The sequence below is a fragment of the Nyctereutes procyonoides genome, unplaced genomic scaffold, assembly GCF_905146905.1.
Source record: "Nyctereutes procyonoides isolate TBG_1078 unplaced genomic scaffold, NYPRO_anot_genome, whole genome shotgun sequence".
Classification (NCBI taxonomy): domain Eukaryota; kingdom Metazoa; phylum Chordata; class Mammalia; order Carnivora; family Canidae; genus Nyctereutes; species Nyctereutes procyonoides.
The window spans coordinates 8,333,084-8,349,627 of record NW_026575034.1 but is presented as its reverse complement, the minus strand read 5'-3'; the positions used below and the strand labels follow the sequence as shown (position 1 = coordinate 8,349,627).

At 35.0% G+C, this 16,544-nt stretch overlaps 1 protein-coding gene across 2 annotated transcripts in view; it reads left to right on the top strand.

Annotated features, from left to right (window-relative positions):
- PRMT3 (protein arginine methyltransferase 3) overlaps positions 1–16,544 on the top strand; it is a 124,775-nt gene that overhangs the window by 21,502 nt on the left and 86,729 nt on the right. For both annotated transcript variants that reach the window (XM_055317790.1, XM_055317791.1), the window contains one exon: positions 4,656–4,777. In XM_055317790.1, coding sequence (XP_055173765.1) covers positions 4,656–4,777 — 122 coding nt within the window. The remainder of the gene's footprint in view (positions 1–4,655; positions 4,778–16,544) is intronic.

The window sequence follows — 16,544 nt, the reverse complement described above, 5'->3', positions numbered from 1 at the left end:
CGTAAGTTTTAACTTTTAATACTAGAAACTGCATATAAAAATATAAAATATTTAAATTTTAAAAAAATACATGTGGGAGTACAATGATAAGATAAATTCCTAACAGTGGACTTCCTGGGTCAAAAAGGGTTATTTACCATGGATGGTGTTAGTACCACCAGTCTGTCTTTACATAAACAGTGTGTGCTTGATTTAACCAGTCACCATTGCCAAATACTACAGTATCATACTATGATATGATAGTAAATACTAAACTTCTAAATTCCACACTGACCTTTTATTTTTAAATTCTGCAGTTATTTCAGTGAAAGTTTCTTGGAACTTAATCACTTACAATTGTGTTATATATTTTTCCATTTTTCTTTGATGCCACATAACATTTCAAACTAATGTACTCTAAGCATATATACTATTTATTATAGTATTTTTTTGCTGTTATGGTTAATACATTTTGTTTGTAACTTTAAAAAAGTTTCAGTTTTGTTTGGAATGATGTGTAGTTTCCATCTTAAAATCTTTAAGTTTTTTGTATGTAAAAGTAGTTATGTTAAAATCTATTGACTCACTCGGATGGGGCACATGTGCAGAACCAGATTTTCCCTATGAAAGCATATGAGCCTTATCCTTCTTGGAGATGCACAGGATAGGAGATACAGAATAGTAGCCTTTTGAAAACTTTATTTCTTCAAATTGGCTGTTTAGATTTTCTCTCTTCTGTAGTAGTTCCTGTAAATTGTATTTTCAAGATATAATGGAATGAAGGACTGTATTTATAATAGTAAACAAAACAAGATAAAACATATATGAACAAACTTAAATAAGGTGCAGGACTAATGTGAAAAATTCTTTTTAAATCTGAAGAACATGATAGATAATTTAAACGAATGGAAAGACTGTGTTTTTGAATAGGAAAACTCAAAATTGTCCATTTTCCCTAAATTAACTTATAATTTTAGCTCAATCCCCATAAAGCTACTCAGACTTTTTTTTTAAAACCTAGACACGTTTATTCTCTTGTTCTAATAAAAAAAAACAAATATACAAAATTTTCCAGAAACATTGTGAAAAAAATTTTACAGTGAGAGTGGACCACCTTTTTAGATACTAAAATGTTTTATAAGGCTTCTGTAATTACAATAGTTACTGGCATATGATTATATAAATCAACAAAGCAAAATAAAAATCTAAAATAGACCAGAATATACACAAACATTTTACTTAATGCTCAAGGTCCCTGTCTTAGTCTATTTGGGTTGCTATAACAAAAATACCATGAAACAACAGAAATCTATTTCTCACAGTTATATAGAGTCTGGAAAGTCCAAGATCATGGCAGTGGCTAGTCCTGGTGAAGGCCTGCTTTGTAGTTCATGGACATCCCTTCTTCCTCCAGAGAGGGATCTGTCTGGGGCCGCTCTTATAAGCGTCCTAATTTCATTTATGAAGGCTTTGCCCTTAGGGACCAGTTACCTCCCAAAGACCCTCATTTCTAATACCATCACCTTTGGTTAGGATTTCAACATACTAGTTTTGGAGGAACACAAATATTCAGATCATAACAATCACATATCAAATTAGCAGGAGAAATACTATTTAATAGTGTGTTGGAATAATTGGTTGGCCATCTGAACAGAAGTAAAGTTAAAAGCATACCTCTTAGTGTATACTATGATAAAATATATATTATATATATATTAATGAAACCACAAATATATTGAGAGGAATTGTATAAGGATGAAAGAGGGAAGAAGATGGGGAGAGAATTATGGTCAGAACCAAGAAGGAAACCATAGAAGACATGATTGATGAGTTTTACTGAAGTAAAGAGTTTCTGCATAACAAAAATAACTGTAAGCAGAATCAAAAGACAAAACTATGATGAAACATTCCAAGTTATAGAGGTCTAATCTCCTTAACTTATGAAGAACTGTTGTTTGATAAGAGAATTTTGATTAGAAATTTGATAAGAAAAAGACAACTGGAAAATTAGAGTCTAAGTAGACAGTTGATAAAAGAACTACAGGTGGCTCTACAGCATGTGAAACCTCATGATAATGGAAATGCATGTATTAATAATTAAACCAATATATCGGGGATCCCTGGGTGGCTCAGCGGTTTGGCGCCTGCCTTCGGCCCAGGGCATGATCCTGGAGTCCCGGGATCGAGTCCCACGTTGGGCTCCCGGCATGGAGCCTGCTTCTCCCTCTGCCTGTGTCTCTGCCTCTCTCTCTCTCTCTCTCTCTCTCTGTCTATCATGAATAAATAAATAAATCTTAAAAAAAAATAAACCAATATATCATTATTTTGTACTTGCAAGATTGGCAAAAAGCCAAAAGTGTGACTGTATGTTCCACACTCTAGTCTCACCTGTAAGGACATCAGCACTTAAATATTGCTGGTTGGATTGTACTACGGAAGATAATTTATTTTGTTAAAGCTAGCATGATTACAAATATGTATATTCTCTCTGACACGGTGTTTTCACTTTTAGGAATATATTCTCTAGATTTATTCATGTGTGAATGGGGTTGGGTATAAGGTTATTTATAGCTTTGATTATCATGGTAAAATTTCAGAAACTATCTAAATGTCTATCAATAGGGAACTGGATCCATACATTATGGTATAGCCATTATGTGGAATCCTTGACCAACTATATGAGAGAAAGAAGTTCTGTAAACTGATGGAAAGAGCTCTGCATTACATTATTAGGTACAAAAAGCAATGTGTAGGGAGTACAGTGGGTATGCTTCCATTTGTGTAAACAGGGCAAGGAAAAAAATGTATTGCATTATATTTGCAAAAGTCTCTTGAAGGAGAAATAAGAAATGCAGTGCTTGCTGTTTAAACTATGTGACTATATTACCTAATTGAAGAATAAAATAATTCTTGGACAGTTTAATAATTCTTAATTTTAGTTCTGTTTTTCTTATGGTAACTTCCGATTACTCAGAATAAAATCCAAAAGTTCTGTGTGATATGGCCCCTGCTTAACCCCTGACCTCCCATCCAAGCAACTTTTTCTCACCCAGCTTAGCCACATTGGTCTTGCTTTGCCTGGAATTTTGTGCCTTTCCTTTAATATTCTCTGTGGCCAGAAGACACAGTCCAGATCTCTGTATAGCATGCTCCTTTACTTCCTGCAGTTATGTGCTCACATGTGTCAGAAACATATATTCACAGACCTACTTAAAATTCTAAAAAGCTGGGATCCCTGCGTGGCTCAGCGGTTTGGCGCCTGCCTTTGGCCCAGGGCGCGATCCTGGAGACTCGGGATTGAGTCCCACATCGGGCTCCCGGTGCGTGGAGCCTATGTCTCTGCCTCTCCCTCCCTCTCTCTCTCTCTCTCTCTCTCTATCATAAATAAATAAAAGAATTTAAAAAAAAATCTAAAAAGCTGTATCCCCTCTTCCCTGCTCTAACCTCTACTCTGGTGCTTGATTTTTCCTTAAAGCACAACTACCTGACATTATTTTATATTTGTTTTATTCACTGGCTGTCTTCCCCACAAGATGGTAAGCTTCGTTAAGCCAGAGACTTGGCCTTGTTGTTGCCATATCCCATCACTGTGATCAATGCCTGCACTTAACTCTGTGACTATTTACAGGAGAATAATAAAATCATTTCATATTTTGGAATAAGTACATAGAATTTTAGACCATCAATAATGAAATACTTAAGGCACTACAGTTTTCAGTAATTTCACAGAATACTGTACCTCTGAGTATTTATTGGCTTAATGTGTGTCCTGAGCAATTTGTTTTTGTTTTTCACTGTGAATAGAGCAGGTTTCACTATACTGAATCCTAGAGATAGCATGCAGTTCTTGATTTAGAAATAATTGCTTTTTACCTGTCCCCAGTATCATGTTAAACTTTGATTCTTGTTACTTCACCAATGGTAATGAGTATGATTTTTTTTTTTTAGTATGATTTTTTAAACTTCTATTTTGAAGTTCCTAAATCCTAAAGTGCCAATTTGTTGTTTTTATGCCGGTATGGTTTAAATGAGTTGAATATTTTATTTTGGAAATGGAGGGAATTTGGTAATATCCTACCTCTAGAATTCCTTTATAAGCATTTTTTAAGTTGTATTGGATCAGGTTATACTGCTTAGTTAATTCCTGCCTTTCAAACTTCAGAAAGTTTATTTCTGCTAAAATTTAGAATTACTAAGCCTAAATTAGAGCATACATACAATAGGAAAATTAAAAACAATATTTCCCTATTAAGTCCACAGAAATTGCTTATTTTATGTAAAACATCTCTTCATTTACATTGTTGCATCTGATTGTAGTAGAATATGGTCAAGTATACTATTGAGAATGTAAAACAACTTGGTGCCTGGCTGTAGAGAAGGAGAACAGTCGAGCAGGAGACTCTTGATCTTGGGGATCATGAGTTCAACAAGCCCATGTTGGGGATAGATAGAGCATATGTCCAAAAAAAGAAAGAAAGAAAAGAATTTAAAACAACTCATTGTAATGATATCTTCAGTTTGTTTCTTTGAATAGAAATTACTACCAAAGTTGATCCATAAAATATTAAAATTTTGTAGTCTATTCCTCATCAGTAGTTTCATAATATATGAATAGAACTTAAAATACTAGATCTTCTCAATAACATCTGTTTTTTTTTTTTTTTTTATCACACCAGGTAGTTTTGGATGTTGGTTGTGGAACTGGAATTCTCTCTATGTTTGCAGCTAAAGCTGGGGCAAAGAAGGTTCTTGGAGTTGATCAGTCTGAAATACTGTACCAGGCAATGGATATCATAAGGTAAATGTATTTTAAGGCTTGATTTAAGGTTATTTTTAAATAGAATGGTCAACATTCTATTTCTTAACTTTTTTTTAACTTTTTTTTTTCCTTCTTTAATAGCTATCTAACAGAGTCAAGACATTTGTCTTTTAAAAAATTCATTCCAGAATAATAAGATTTTAGGTTAGATTGAGCTAGACATGTTTGAGCTATGAACAGTCTTTTCACAGTTGTCATGATGAAAATTATTTTTATATGACTTCATATCCAATGCTAATTATAATAATACAAAACTAGAAACCATTGACGTATAAGGTAATATTGTTAGAGGACTCAGCAAAACTGAATATTTATTTCAGTAATGTTTCCTTTAGCAAATAGCAATCAGACCAAAGACTAAGGGTTATATTTTTTTCTTTTTTACTGCACTAACCTTTGTGCCTCCTTCAAAATAAAATAAGTAAATTCTAGAATGACTAAAAACAAAGCAGACTAGATTTAGTTTATCCCCTAAAACTTAATTTTATTATCTAAAAATATCTCTCTTTCAGGAGTTAGGTTAATCGATCAATGATTGACTTTACATTTGGCTTATGTCACAGTAAGAAGGCCTTTATTTGTACTATAGTGTACAGAACTAGATTTCTTTAACTGTGTACTGAACAAAGCACCTTACACTTAGAAGTAATTTCCAGAGTAAATAATAGGAGCTTCTCAGCCATTCTCTCCCCAAGAGAGAATTTTTTTTTTAATTTTTATTTATTTATGATAGTCACAGAGAGAGAGAGAGAGGCAGAGACATAGGCAGAGGGAGAAGCAGGCTCCATGCACCGGGAGCCTGACGTGGGATTCGATCCCGGGTCTCCAGGATCGCGCCCTGGGCCAAAGGCAGGCGCTAAACCGCTGCGCCACCCAGGGATCCCGTTTTTTTTTTTTTTATCACTACCTGGTGTGATAAAAAAACAGATGTATTGAGAAGGTAGTCTCCTTTGCACCTCCATTGCATCACGTAATTATCATTTCTTTTTGTTTTGAAATATTTAAAACTTATTCTCTAAACAACTTTCAAGTATGTAAATACAATATTATAAACTATAATCACGATACATACCTTAAATCCCCAATAACAGTTCTTAAATAATCCTCCCATTGCTACTTAAAATTGATTAATAGTAATTCTTTCTTATTAGCATAAAATTTAAATACAATTATGTAAGATGTTTAAACTTTTAGATATTATTGCATAATGCAGAAGTGTAGTATTGTGGTTCAGAATACAAGGTTTGAGTCAGGATTAGTTTGAATCCTTACTCCCATTTACCAGTTATTTGAACTTCAATTAAATTATATCTAACCTATTTGAAACCTGTTGTTTCACTGTCAAAATAAAATAATAATGAATACCTCATATGATTATGAGCAAGATAAATTGTAAGAAAGATAACACATGTAAATCTCTTTGGCATATTGCTTGGCACATAACATGTATTCAAAAGTTAGCTACTATTATTAACAAGTACCAAATTACTATTAATGAAGAAATTATATTGGTCTTGCTTAGATTTTTCATAGATCTGGCTTTGTTGTTACTTTTTTTCATACTGGAGAAAATGCATATGTGTTGCATATATATGGACAACTCTGTAATCTAGTAAAGTTTTTCCTAGTTCTTATACCATTAAGGACATCATCATCATTTTGGGGGGTCCATAAAGTCACCCTCACTTGCTTGTGCATTGCCATCCAAACAAATATGAGGACCAGTGTTCTTTTTTTGTTGTTTTTAAAGATTTTTGATTTACTCATGAGAGACACAGAGAGAGAGAGAGAGGCAGAGACACAGGCAAGAGGGAGGAGAAGCAGGCTCCATGTAGGGAGCCCCATGTGGGACTCAATCCTGGGATTCCAGGATCACGCCCTGGGCTGAAGGCAGACACTTAACCGCTGAGCCACCCAGGCATTCCAAGGACCAGTGTTCTAAAGAAGAGATTGTTTCAGAAGAAATATCTAAAAAAATTTATTGTCGATAGGAAGATTATGATAACATATTTCTGTTTGAAGCTTTGACCTTTTAAAAGACCATGTACATTTACTTTTTTTTTTTTTTAAGATTTTCATTTATTTATTCCTAGAGACACAGAGAGAGAGAAAGGGAGAGAGAGGGGCAGAGGCACAGGCAGAGGGAGAAGCAGGCTCCATGCAGGGAGCCTGACGTGGGACTCGATCCAGGGTCCCCAGGATCAAACCCTAGGCTGCAGGCAGTGCTAAACTGCTGCGCCACCGGGGCTGCCCTACATTTACATATTAATTTTAATTTTTAGTTTCTACAAAGTGAGACTAGATGTACTTTCATTTTATTTCCTTTATGGAAGAAAAGGAAAAGGATAGTGATAATACACATTTCATTTTGTATTGTTTTGTTTCATTTTATTTCACATAGAATTCCTAGTGACTTTTTAGAAATATCTTAATACAATGATTATATTCACATTCATTGTATATAAAATTTAGTGTTGCAGTATATGGAACTTTTGCATAAGGGCATTTATTGAAAATGACTTACCACTTAGTTTTAGGTACTTCATTTTAATAATACAAACTGCTAACGTTAATTTAATACTCTACTGAATTTCCTTTGAGGTTCATATAATTACAGTATATGAATACTCTTCTAGAGATTAAGAAATTATGGCATGGAGATTAAAAAGTGAGTCTCCTTACTTATAGTGGAGCCAGGATTAGATCCTAGGCAATCTGACTCCATAGTTCATCCTCACAGCTAATTTACTGTGCTGTATCTCCATTTAACTACTACAGGTTATGTGTTAGTTGTATGCAGTAGTTTGCTTTACTTAGAATCTATAGAGTTTGAAAATCAAACCTTTTAGCTTTGTTGTGAAAGATAGTTGTGAAAAAGATAGTTATTTCCATAGTGTCTATAAGCATATTTCCCTTGTCTTCATTTGAAAATTTGAAATTTATACTTCTGGGTAAAAGAACTTCTGTTCTCCTATTTGTGAATGTCTCTCTAAAAGGATATGCAGGAAACAGTTTACTGTTAATATTCCCACAATTTACTGGCTCATTCTACCAGTTGAGGAGGCAGGATAGCATATTTCTCTCAGCATCTGGAATCATATGACTTGATTTCTGGTTTTGACTTTTTGATTAGTTAGCCATTTAGTAATGGGCAAATTACTTCTTTAATCTCTGATTTCTTCCTTTATAAAATGAGGTTGATGGTGATATCTATCTCATAAGATTGTTTTAAGGATTGAATCCATTTATGGTGCTTTGCAAAGTAGCTGATCTGTAACTGCTTACTAAATTTTAGCAGTAATTGGAATATTATTAGTTAGTGGTATGTTTAGCTTGGCACCAGTGCCTCAGATAATATTTTTGTTGTTGTTGGTTATGTTTCTAAAATCATTTATTGTAGCAATCCCCCCAAATATGACGACTCTCTTTTCTGCATTTTTTTCAATTGTTCAGATTCTATATTCTTATACCATATATACTCTATACTCTTTTATTCTGTACTCACTCTCTTCCCTTGAAATCTCCTCCCAACTTCCTTTTTTTCCTTAAGATTTTATTCTTTCTTTTTTTTTAGAGAGCTCATACATTCAACGGGGGTGAGGGGCAGCGGGAGCAGGCAAGAGAATCTCAGACAGACTGCAGGATGAGCATAGAGCCTGACCTCAATCTCATGACCCCGAGATCATGACCTGAGCTGAAACCAAGAGTCAGATGCTCAACTGACTGAGCCACTCCGGCTCCCTCTCTCAACTTCTCTTATACTTGTCTATTATTGTATATTGGAGCTTTCTAGAATTATCATCAGTCAATGAAAACAGCTCTTCCACTTAGCAGACTGTGAGTTGTCTTTAGCTCTTCTGAGGCTGTTTTGTCAGAAATCTGTACACAGTAGAATTTCCATAAAACTCTTAAGTTTACATCTATAAAAAAGTAGTTTAAATTCAAAAAGAGGGATGCTTTATAAATGCATTTTTTCATTACTTTTAAGTATGTTTAGTTGACAGTCCTTGAATTATGTTCAAAATATGATAAAATAATTAGTACTTCTTTATTTAAAGCAATCTGATATTTCTAAAGAAATGAGCTTAGAATGGTATAAATATTGTTTTAATGTAAACTGACATATATTAGGGCTTATATATGTAATATATATCACATATAAATGTATATATAAAAATATATATAAATATATATATATATATATATATTTGAGCTTAAGAAGGTCAGGCTTGTAGTTTTGAGGTTGCAGACATGAGTAACATAGAATATAGGTTTTCAAAGATGTTATATTAGCAGGGGCAAATAGAACTCAAAGTGAAATATGGAAGGAATGAGAAATTGTTTCTTATTCATGCTGTCGTACTTTGTACTTCAAACTCTGCAGAGAATGATTGTTTTAGAAACATAAACTTACCTAAGGATAGCAAAGCTGTTGAATTGCCAGACTGTTGTATACTGTGTTCATCCTCAGGAAGCAGGGATAGCTTCTGGTAATATTTTTATCATTGCTCTGGTTGCCTTTGGCTTCTCATTGACTCAGCCATGGAGTAGTTCATTATTCAGACTTCTGCATGTTATTGCAGAGGAGCTTTCTGAGAAGATTGATCCATCATACAGCTATAATGTAATACTTGCAGTCTCCCTATGACATTAAAGATGCAATCTTTTTTATTGCCTGTATCTAGAATGCTGTTAGAAATGAAACATTAAGAAAAGCCTAGAGAATATTTGGTCTGTTGTCATGTTTATTTAAGTGTCCTCTCGATTCTAGGACAGGAGCTATATCTTAATCTTTTTTATTCAGAACGCCTAGCAAAATGTCTGATTTCATGGCAGTGCTTAGTAAGGGTCTTTGAAGAAGAATGAACTTAACATAATGATTTCAAAGATAGTGGTAACCCCTCTATCAGATTTGGAACAAGATCACAAAATATACCAGGATCAATTCTTGAAGTAAGGATGTTCCTTCATATTTTGTTTGTAAATTTAATAGAAATAACATAGAGGAGTGAGTTAAAGCTGAAGAGAACTTTGAACTGGCAATGAGGCTAAAATGGTAAAAAAAACAATAGCAACAACAAAGCATACTTCCTGCACAAAAACCATAGAATTCTAAAGAAGGTAATGAAGATGATCAAGGCACTATACAAGGAAATTAAATTCATTTCTTCTCCCACCCCACCAAACCCCTAATTTCCTGTCCACTCCTAGAGATCCTGTTTTGAGTGTCTCAGGACTACCCATTAGTCCCGTGGTTCCCTGGGAAAACTGTAACTCAACATAAAGTTGTATTCACAGCTAAGATTTACTACAGCAAAAAAAAAAAAGATAGAAGACGTCATGTAGAGGCTCCCAAGTAATCCTTTCTTTGAAAGAGTCACACAGGATGTACTTTTCTCTCTAGCTGCAAACCTCAAAGACACATGTTTGATGTCTCTACCCAAGGAAGTTTGCTTGAGTTTTAGAGTTCTCAAAGAGAGCTGGTTGCATAGGCACCTGCTGTGTGACTCTCCTGGTATAAATGCATGTCAGACACCAGGTGCATATCAGGAATATTCATGTTTACTTTAAACATGCTGTCATCCTGGTTTAGCTTGGTCCATGGCTTGGGGCACATAGAGTAGCATCATTACCCTTTAACTAAGTGAATGTTCAGGAATTTTGTTAGAGTTTGGTCAAGAATTATTGCCATGGTTACAGAGATAAGTAAGACCTGAGAGAACAGACCTACGTTGACACTTTTCTCACAGGTAAAAATAGGAAACCTGGGATTCATACTTGACCTTTACTTCTTTTTTACCAACATTCCTCTTAGAATCCTGTTAATGGAGAATCCTTAATGTTTCTCAAATCCATCCCTCATCTGTCATTGATGTGTCTTAATTCACATTCTTAATTTCTCACCTGAATTCATATAGCTGCATGTAACTGGCTTGGTTATATGAACTTTGTCTTTGCCTCCCAGCAGCTGCCTCCCTTTGCGTCCCCAGGGCAGTCAGACTGATTTCCCTACTCAGTTCTCCTCCCCTTTAAAAAAAGAAAGGGGAAAAGGATGTGTTTTGTGTTTGGAACCGAGGATAAAGAAGAAACTAAAGAGTACCTGTGATCCTAGTGTGAGAGATCACTGTCAGCATTTTGCCTAAGGCTTTTAAAACTTAGGTCAGGAGATGTAATACATAGAAAAGTAAATTTTCCAGAATTTCAGCTCCTCAAGGTTAGGCAGGGATTTTTCTCTTTTTTGTTCTTCATTGATGTGTCCCAACCACCTGGGAAGGTAACACGGCACATAGTAGGTATTCAATTTAAAACTTATTTAATGAATGAATTTATAAATTAGTGACTTTTCAAGACCCAGGACATTAAACAGTCAAAGGTAAATCAACATCAAACTTGAAAGCCTATTTTCTCAGCTTGAATCCAGACAACTCTTTTCATTGTATTAGAAGCTGAGTTATTGCTAATATTAAACAGTAAATGTTCTTAATGTTAGTAATTCCACAGCTACACACTTGTAAACACAAATGATACATTTGGGAGGGAGGCAGTTCATTGTATTCAAGGAATACAAGCCTTATTTTGGCTCCATGTCTGGGGCCTGCATTTGAAATGATCTGCCTGGCAATAGTTATTTTTCATGGGGTGTACTTAAATCTACCCTTTGTCTCAAATTATTAAGAGTCCTTGTCTTTGTTTTTTTGTTTGCCTTCATGAATGGAGGACTGGATTTTTTAATAAAGGTAACTGGTATGTGTTTTGTCTCTGAAGGGAGTGGAGGGAGACCTCCCTTTCTTCCGTTGATTTTTTCGGTGTCTGTCACTTCCACCTTGTATACCTCTTAACTCCAAGGGTCTGTATTGTGAAGAATGGCTTCTACCTCCACTCTAATCTTCTCTCGTGTGCACCAAGCACTGGATCCTTCTTTTACCAAAGAAGGTTTACCAAAATAATTTAATCCTCCTTTTTCTCCCACTAAGATATCAGAGTCTTTGCTTCTAAAATCTTGATCCACTTATCAATTTATTACTATATTTTGCATTGTGCGTGTGCTTTGGGAACAAGAGAAGTATTTGTGCTTGGATGCCACAGTGAAATGAAAGCAAAGTAATATTACACCTTATACATATTTATATTCCCTCCCTGCCCTTTCCTAGCACTCATGAATTCTTCTAGATGAACTTTATATTTTTGTCACAAACTTTATTTTTTTTTTTTTTATAAATTAATTTTTATTGGTGTTCAATTTACCAACATACCGAATAACACCCAGTGCTCATCCCGTCAAGTGTCCCCCTCCGTGCCCGTCACCCATTCACCCCCACCCCCCACCCTCCTCCCCTTCCACCACCCCTAGTTCATTTCCCAGAGTTAGAAGTCTTTATGTTCTGTGTCCCTTTCTGATATCTCCCACACATTTCTTCTCCCTTCCCTTATATTCCCCTTCACTATTATTCATATTCCCCAAATAAGTGAGAACATACACTGTTTGTCCTTCTCCGATTGACTTACTTCACTCAGCATAATACCCTCCGGTTCCATCCACGTTGAAGCAAATGGTGGGTATTTGTTGTTTCTAATGGCTGAGTAATATTCCATTGTATACATAAACCACATCTTCTTTATCCATTCATCTTTCGATGGGCACCGAGGCTCCTTCCACAGTTTGGCTATTGTGGACATGGCTGCTAGAAACATCGGGGTGCAGGTGCCCCGGCGTTTCATTGCATCTGAATCTTCGGGGTAAATCCCTAACAGTGCAATTGCTGGGTCGTAGGGCAGGTCTATTTTTAATTCTTTGAGGAACCTCCACACAGTTTTCCAGAGTGGCTGCACCAGTTCACATTCCCACCAACAGTGTAAGAGGCTTCCCTTTTCTCCGCATCCTCTCCAACATTTGTTGTTTCCTGCCTTGTTAATTTTCCCCATTCTCACTGGTGTGAGGTGGTATCTCATGGTGGTTTTGATTTGTATTTCCCTGATGGCAAGTGATGCAGAGCATTTTCTCATGTGCATGTTGGCCATGTCTATGCCTTCCTCTGTGAGATTTCTCTTCATGTCTTTTGCCCATTTCATGATTGGATTGTTTGTTTCTTTGGTGTTGAGTTTAATAAGTTCTTTATAGATTTTGGAAACTAGTCCTTTATCTGATATGTTATTTGCAAATATCTTCTCCCATTCTGTAGGTTGTCTTTGAGTTTTGTTGACTGTATCCTTTGCTGTGCAAAAGCTTCTTATCTTGATGAAGTCCCAATAGTTCATTTTTGCTTTTGTTTCTTTTGTTTTCGTGGATGTATCTTGCAAGAAGTTACTGTGGCCAAGTTCAAAAAGGGTGTTGCCTGTGTTCTCCTCTAGGATTTTGATGGAGTCTTGTCTCACATTTAAATCTTTCATCCATTTTGAGTTTATCTTTGTGTATGGTGCAAGAGAGTGGTCTAGTTTCATTCTTCTGCATGTGGATGACCAATTTTCCCAGCACCATTTATTGAAGAGACTGTCTTTCTTCCAGTGGATCGTCTTTCCTCCTTTGTCGAATATTAGTTGACCATAAAGTTCAGGGTCCATTTCTGGATTCTCTATTCTGTTCCATTGGTCTATGTGTCTGTTTTTGTGCCAGTACCACACTGTCTTGATGACCACAGCTTTGTAGTACAACCTGAAATCTGGCATTGTGTCACAAACTTTAAGCTGTCACTTACTTGATTATAGGTATTCATTGCATGAACTTCCATGATGCTGCTTGCATGTCTGTCTCCCTACTAGACCATGTTTCTTCTTGGACCTAGACCAGGTCTTTAAGTCACATTGGGCAGAAGTATATTACACATTTGATCCTTTGTTTCCCATTCTAAAAGTCCTGAAATGACTCTTTAATGCCTTTAAGTAAAATCTAGACTCTTTAGTATCACCCTACCTCTCAACTTTGTCACTGTATGCTTCTTGTTGCTCTAATCATAGTGAACCATTTATAGTTCTTCAGATTTACCATTTTCCTCCATACTTACATAGAGAGGCAGTTTGTGCCCACAGAGATGACCCTTCCTTATTCATATATTTGTGTGTGTATATATATATGTGTGTGTATGTATGTTTGTGTGTGTGTGCGTATATATGTATATATAGTGAGTGCTCTGTCTTTTCCTGGGTAAACTCAAATGTCCCTCACTTACTTAAAGGCGTTTTATATAAGCTCCTGTGATACCCTATGCTGTTTACTGTTCTGTCTCCCTTAGACCATGTTCTTAAGTGTATGGACTGTGTCTTTCATCTCTGTATGCCCAGTACAAGATAATTAATCATGCTGATGTTCCTGTATCATGAAATAAAAGTTAAATTGCTATTTTTAGGATAAAACGACCAGTACTTTCTCATCTTATTTCTAGCAAAATTTTTACTCAGAAAAATAGATGATTTCGGTGCTTATTGGATTTATAAAGAGACTCACTTAAAATATCCTTTTTATTACAGTGTCATATTTCTATAGATTAAAGCTATGCTTGTTTTTGAGCTGCTGATTCTAGAGATAGAATTTATTTGGCATGCTTTTATGCTAAAAAAAGGTTTAGTGAGTAGCCACTTGAGAAAAGTAAGTAAAATATGTAGGTTTTTTTCATGAATGGGAAATCAGATGGTGATTAAGATGAGCAGTCTAAAGAAAGAGGTTATCTATGTGAATGATATCTGTGTTGAGCTGTTTAATACAGAATTACTAGGAATTATGGCCTTTGTCTTTTTTTTGTGTATTGCCTGAAATCTTAATCTTTCCTGTTATGTTTATATTTGAACAAGTAATTACTGATGCAAGTAGGATTATGACTTGTAGCAGACAATAAACAGCCTGAGCAGATGGCCTTTTTACAGAACACATCTTGTTTCAGCATTAGCATTCTGAAGATATTTCTAGGCAATGGGAACATTTTGCTCTTTTACGAAGCTCACTTTTTGCCTCTGAAGTCTTTGTAACTGTTAGAGCCTTAACTATTTCAGTAAATAGTAAGCAACTGTAGCAGTTTCATCAGAATTTTATTAAGTACTTCTTTGAAAAAACCCAAGTATAATGTAAGCATCCTTTTTTTTTAACTTGTGTGTGAAATATAACATGTATTAAAAGTACATAAACGTAAATAATGTTTTAAATGTGTATGTGCATAAATAACAAGAAAGAGAACATTAGCACACTTTAGAATCCCACCCACCTCCATTTATCCTCTCACGGTAGGATGCTGCCTCTGCCTGATTGAGGAGCTACCATCCTTATTTTGATGGTAACCACTTCTTTTGTTTGCTTAATACTTTGACTTCCATCACCATCCATTTAAGATAGTTTAGTTTACTCAACTTTGATTTTTAAATAAATGAAACATATACATTCTTTTGTCTAGCTTGTTTTGCTTGACATTTTTAGTGTTCATTCATGGTATGTATAACTGGAGCCTTTTGGTGTTTATTTTTTTCCAGTTGGTCTTATAGCACCTCATTGTAATTTAAATTTGTATGTCTATGATTGTTTTTTTTTTAATTTTTTATTTATTTATGACAGTCACACAGAGAGAGAGAGAGAGAGGCAGAGACACAGGCAGAGGGAGAAGCAGGCTCCATGCACCGGGAGCCTGACGTGGGATTCGATCCCGGGTCTCCAGAATTGCGCCCCGGGCCAAAGACAGGCGCCAAACCACTGCGCCACCCAGGGATCCCTGTATTTCTATGATTGTTAATGACACTAAATACCGTTTTGGGTGATTGTTGGACATTTTAGTTTCCTTTTCTGTGAAATATCTGTTTATATCTTTCCTCAGATTTTTGTTGAGTTGGATCTTCTTATTTGTAGGCTGTCTTTATATTTTTATAGGTTTTATGTAATGCAAATGTCTTCTCACTCTTACATACCTTTTCCTTTGTAGTGTCTTTTGATGTACTGAAATTCTCAATTTTCATGTAGCAACATTCTTCTTTAAGGCTTTTTTGTAATATGTTTAATTGACCTATTTGTCCCAGTCTTGTTCATTACAGAGGCCATTCTTTCCTCTCTGCTTTGCAGTGTTATTTATCTTTGTCAAGAATCAAACACCCATATATGAGGGCAGTATAACCTTTTTACCAAAATTCTACTAAAGCAGTAGAACAGAAAATTACAGGTTAGTTATTCATGAATATATATGCAAGAATCTTAATCAAAATATTAGAAAACTAATTGAGCAATATATTGGAAAGTAAAGTTTATCCCAAGAATACAAGGTTGGTTAAGTATAAGAACATCAACCCAGAACAGTCTTTTGAGATCATCTCAATAGATGCAGAAAAAATGGTTTGATAAAATTCCATATTCATTCAGTATATCAATGTATTAAAATTTTTAGCAAACCAGAGCTAAAAAGAAATGTCCAAACATGTTATATATTTTCTACAAAAAAACCCACAAGCCCTATAGCTCATACTTTGATGAAGCATTGAAAGCATTTGCTTTAAGTTCAGGAACAGGACAAAGATACCTGCTGTCACCATTCTGTTTAACACTGTAAAGGAGATCTCAGTACTGCAAGGCAATAAAAAGAAAGCTATAAGAATCATAAATGAAGAAAGAAAACTGTTCTTATTCACTAAAATCTGTTTATAAATATGGACTTCAGAAATAAACTATAAGTCCTATAATAGTAAAATTACCAAGGTGCTGAAACAAATTAATATGCAAATAAAATACAAAATATTTCTATAAGGAACATGAAACACTTGGACACTCAAAATTATATCAAAA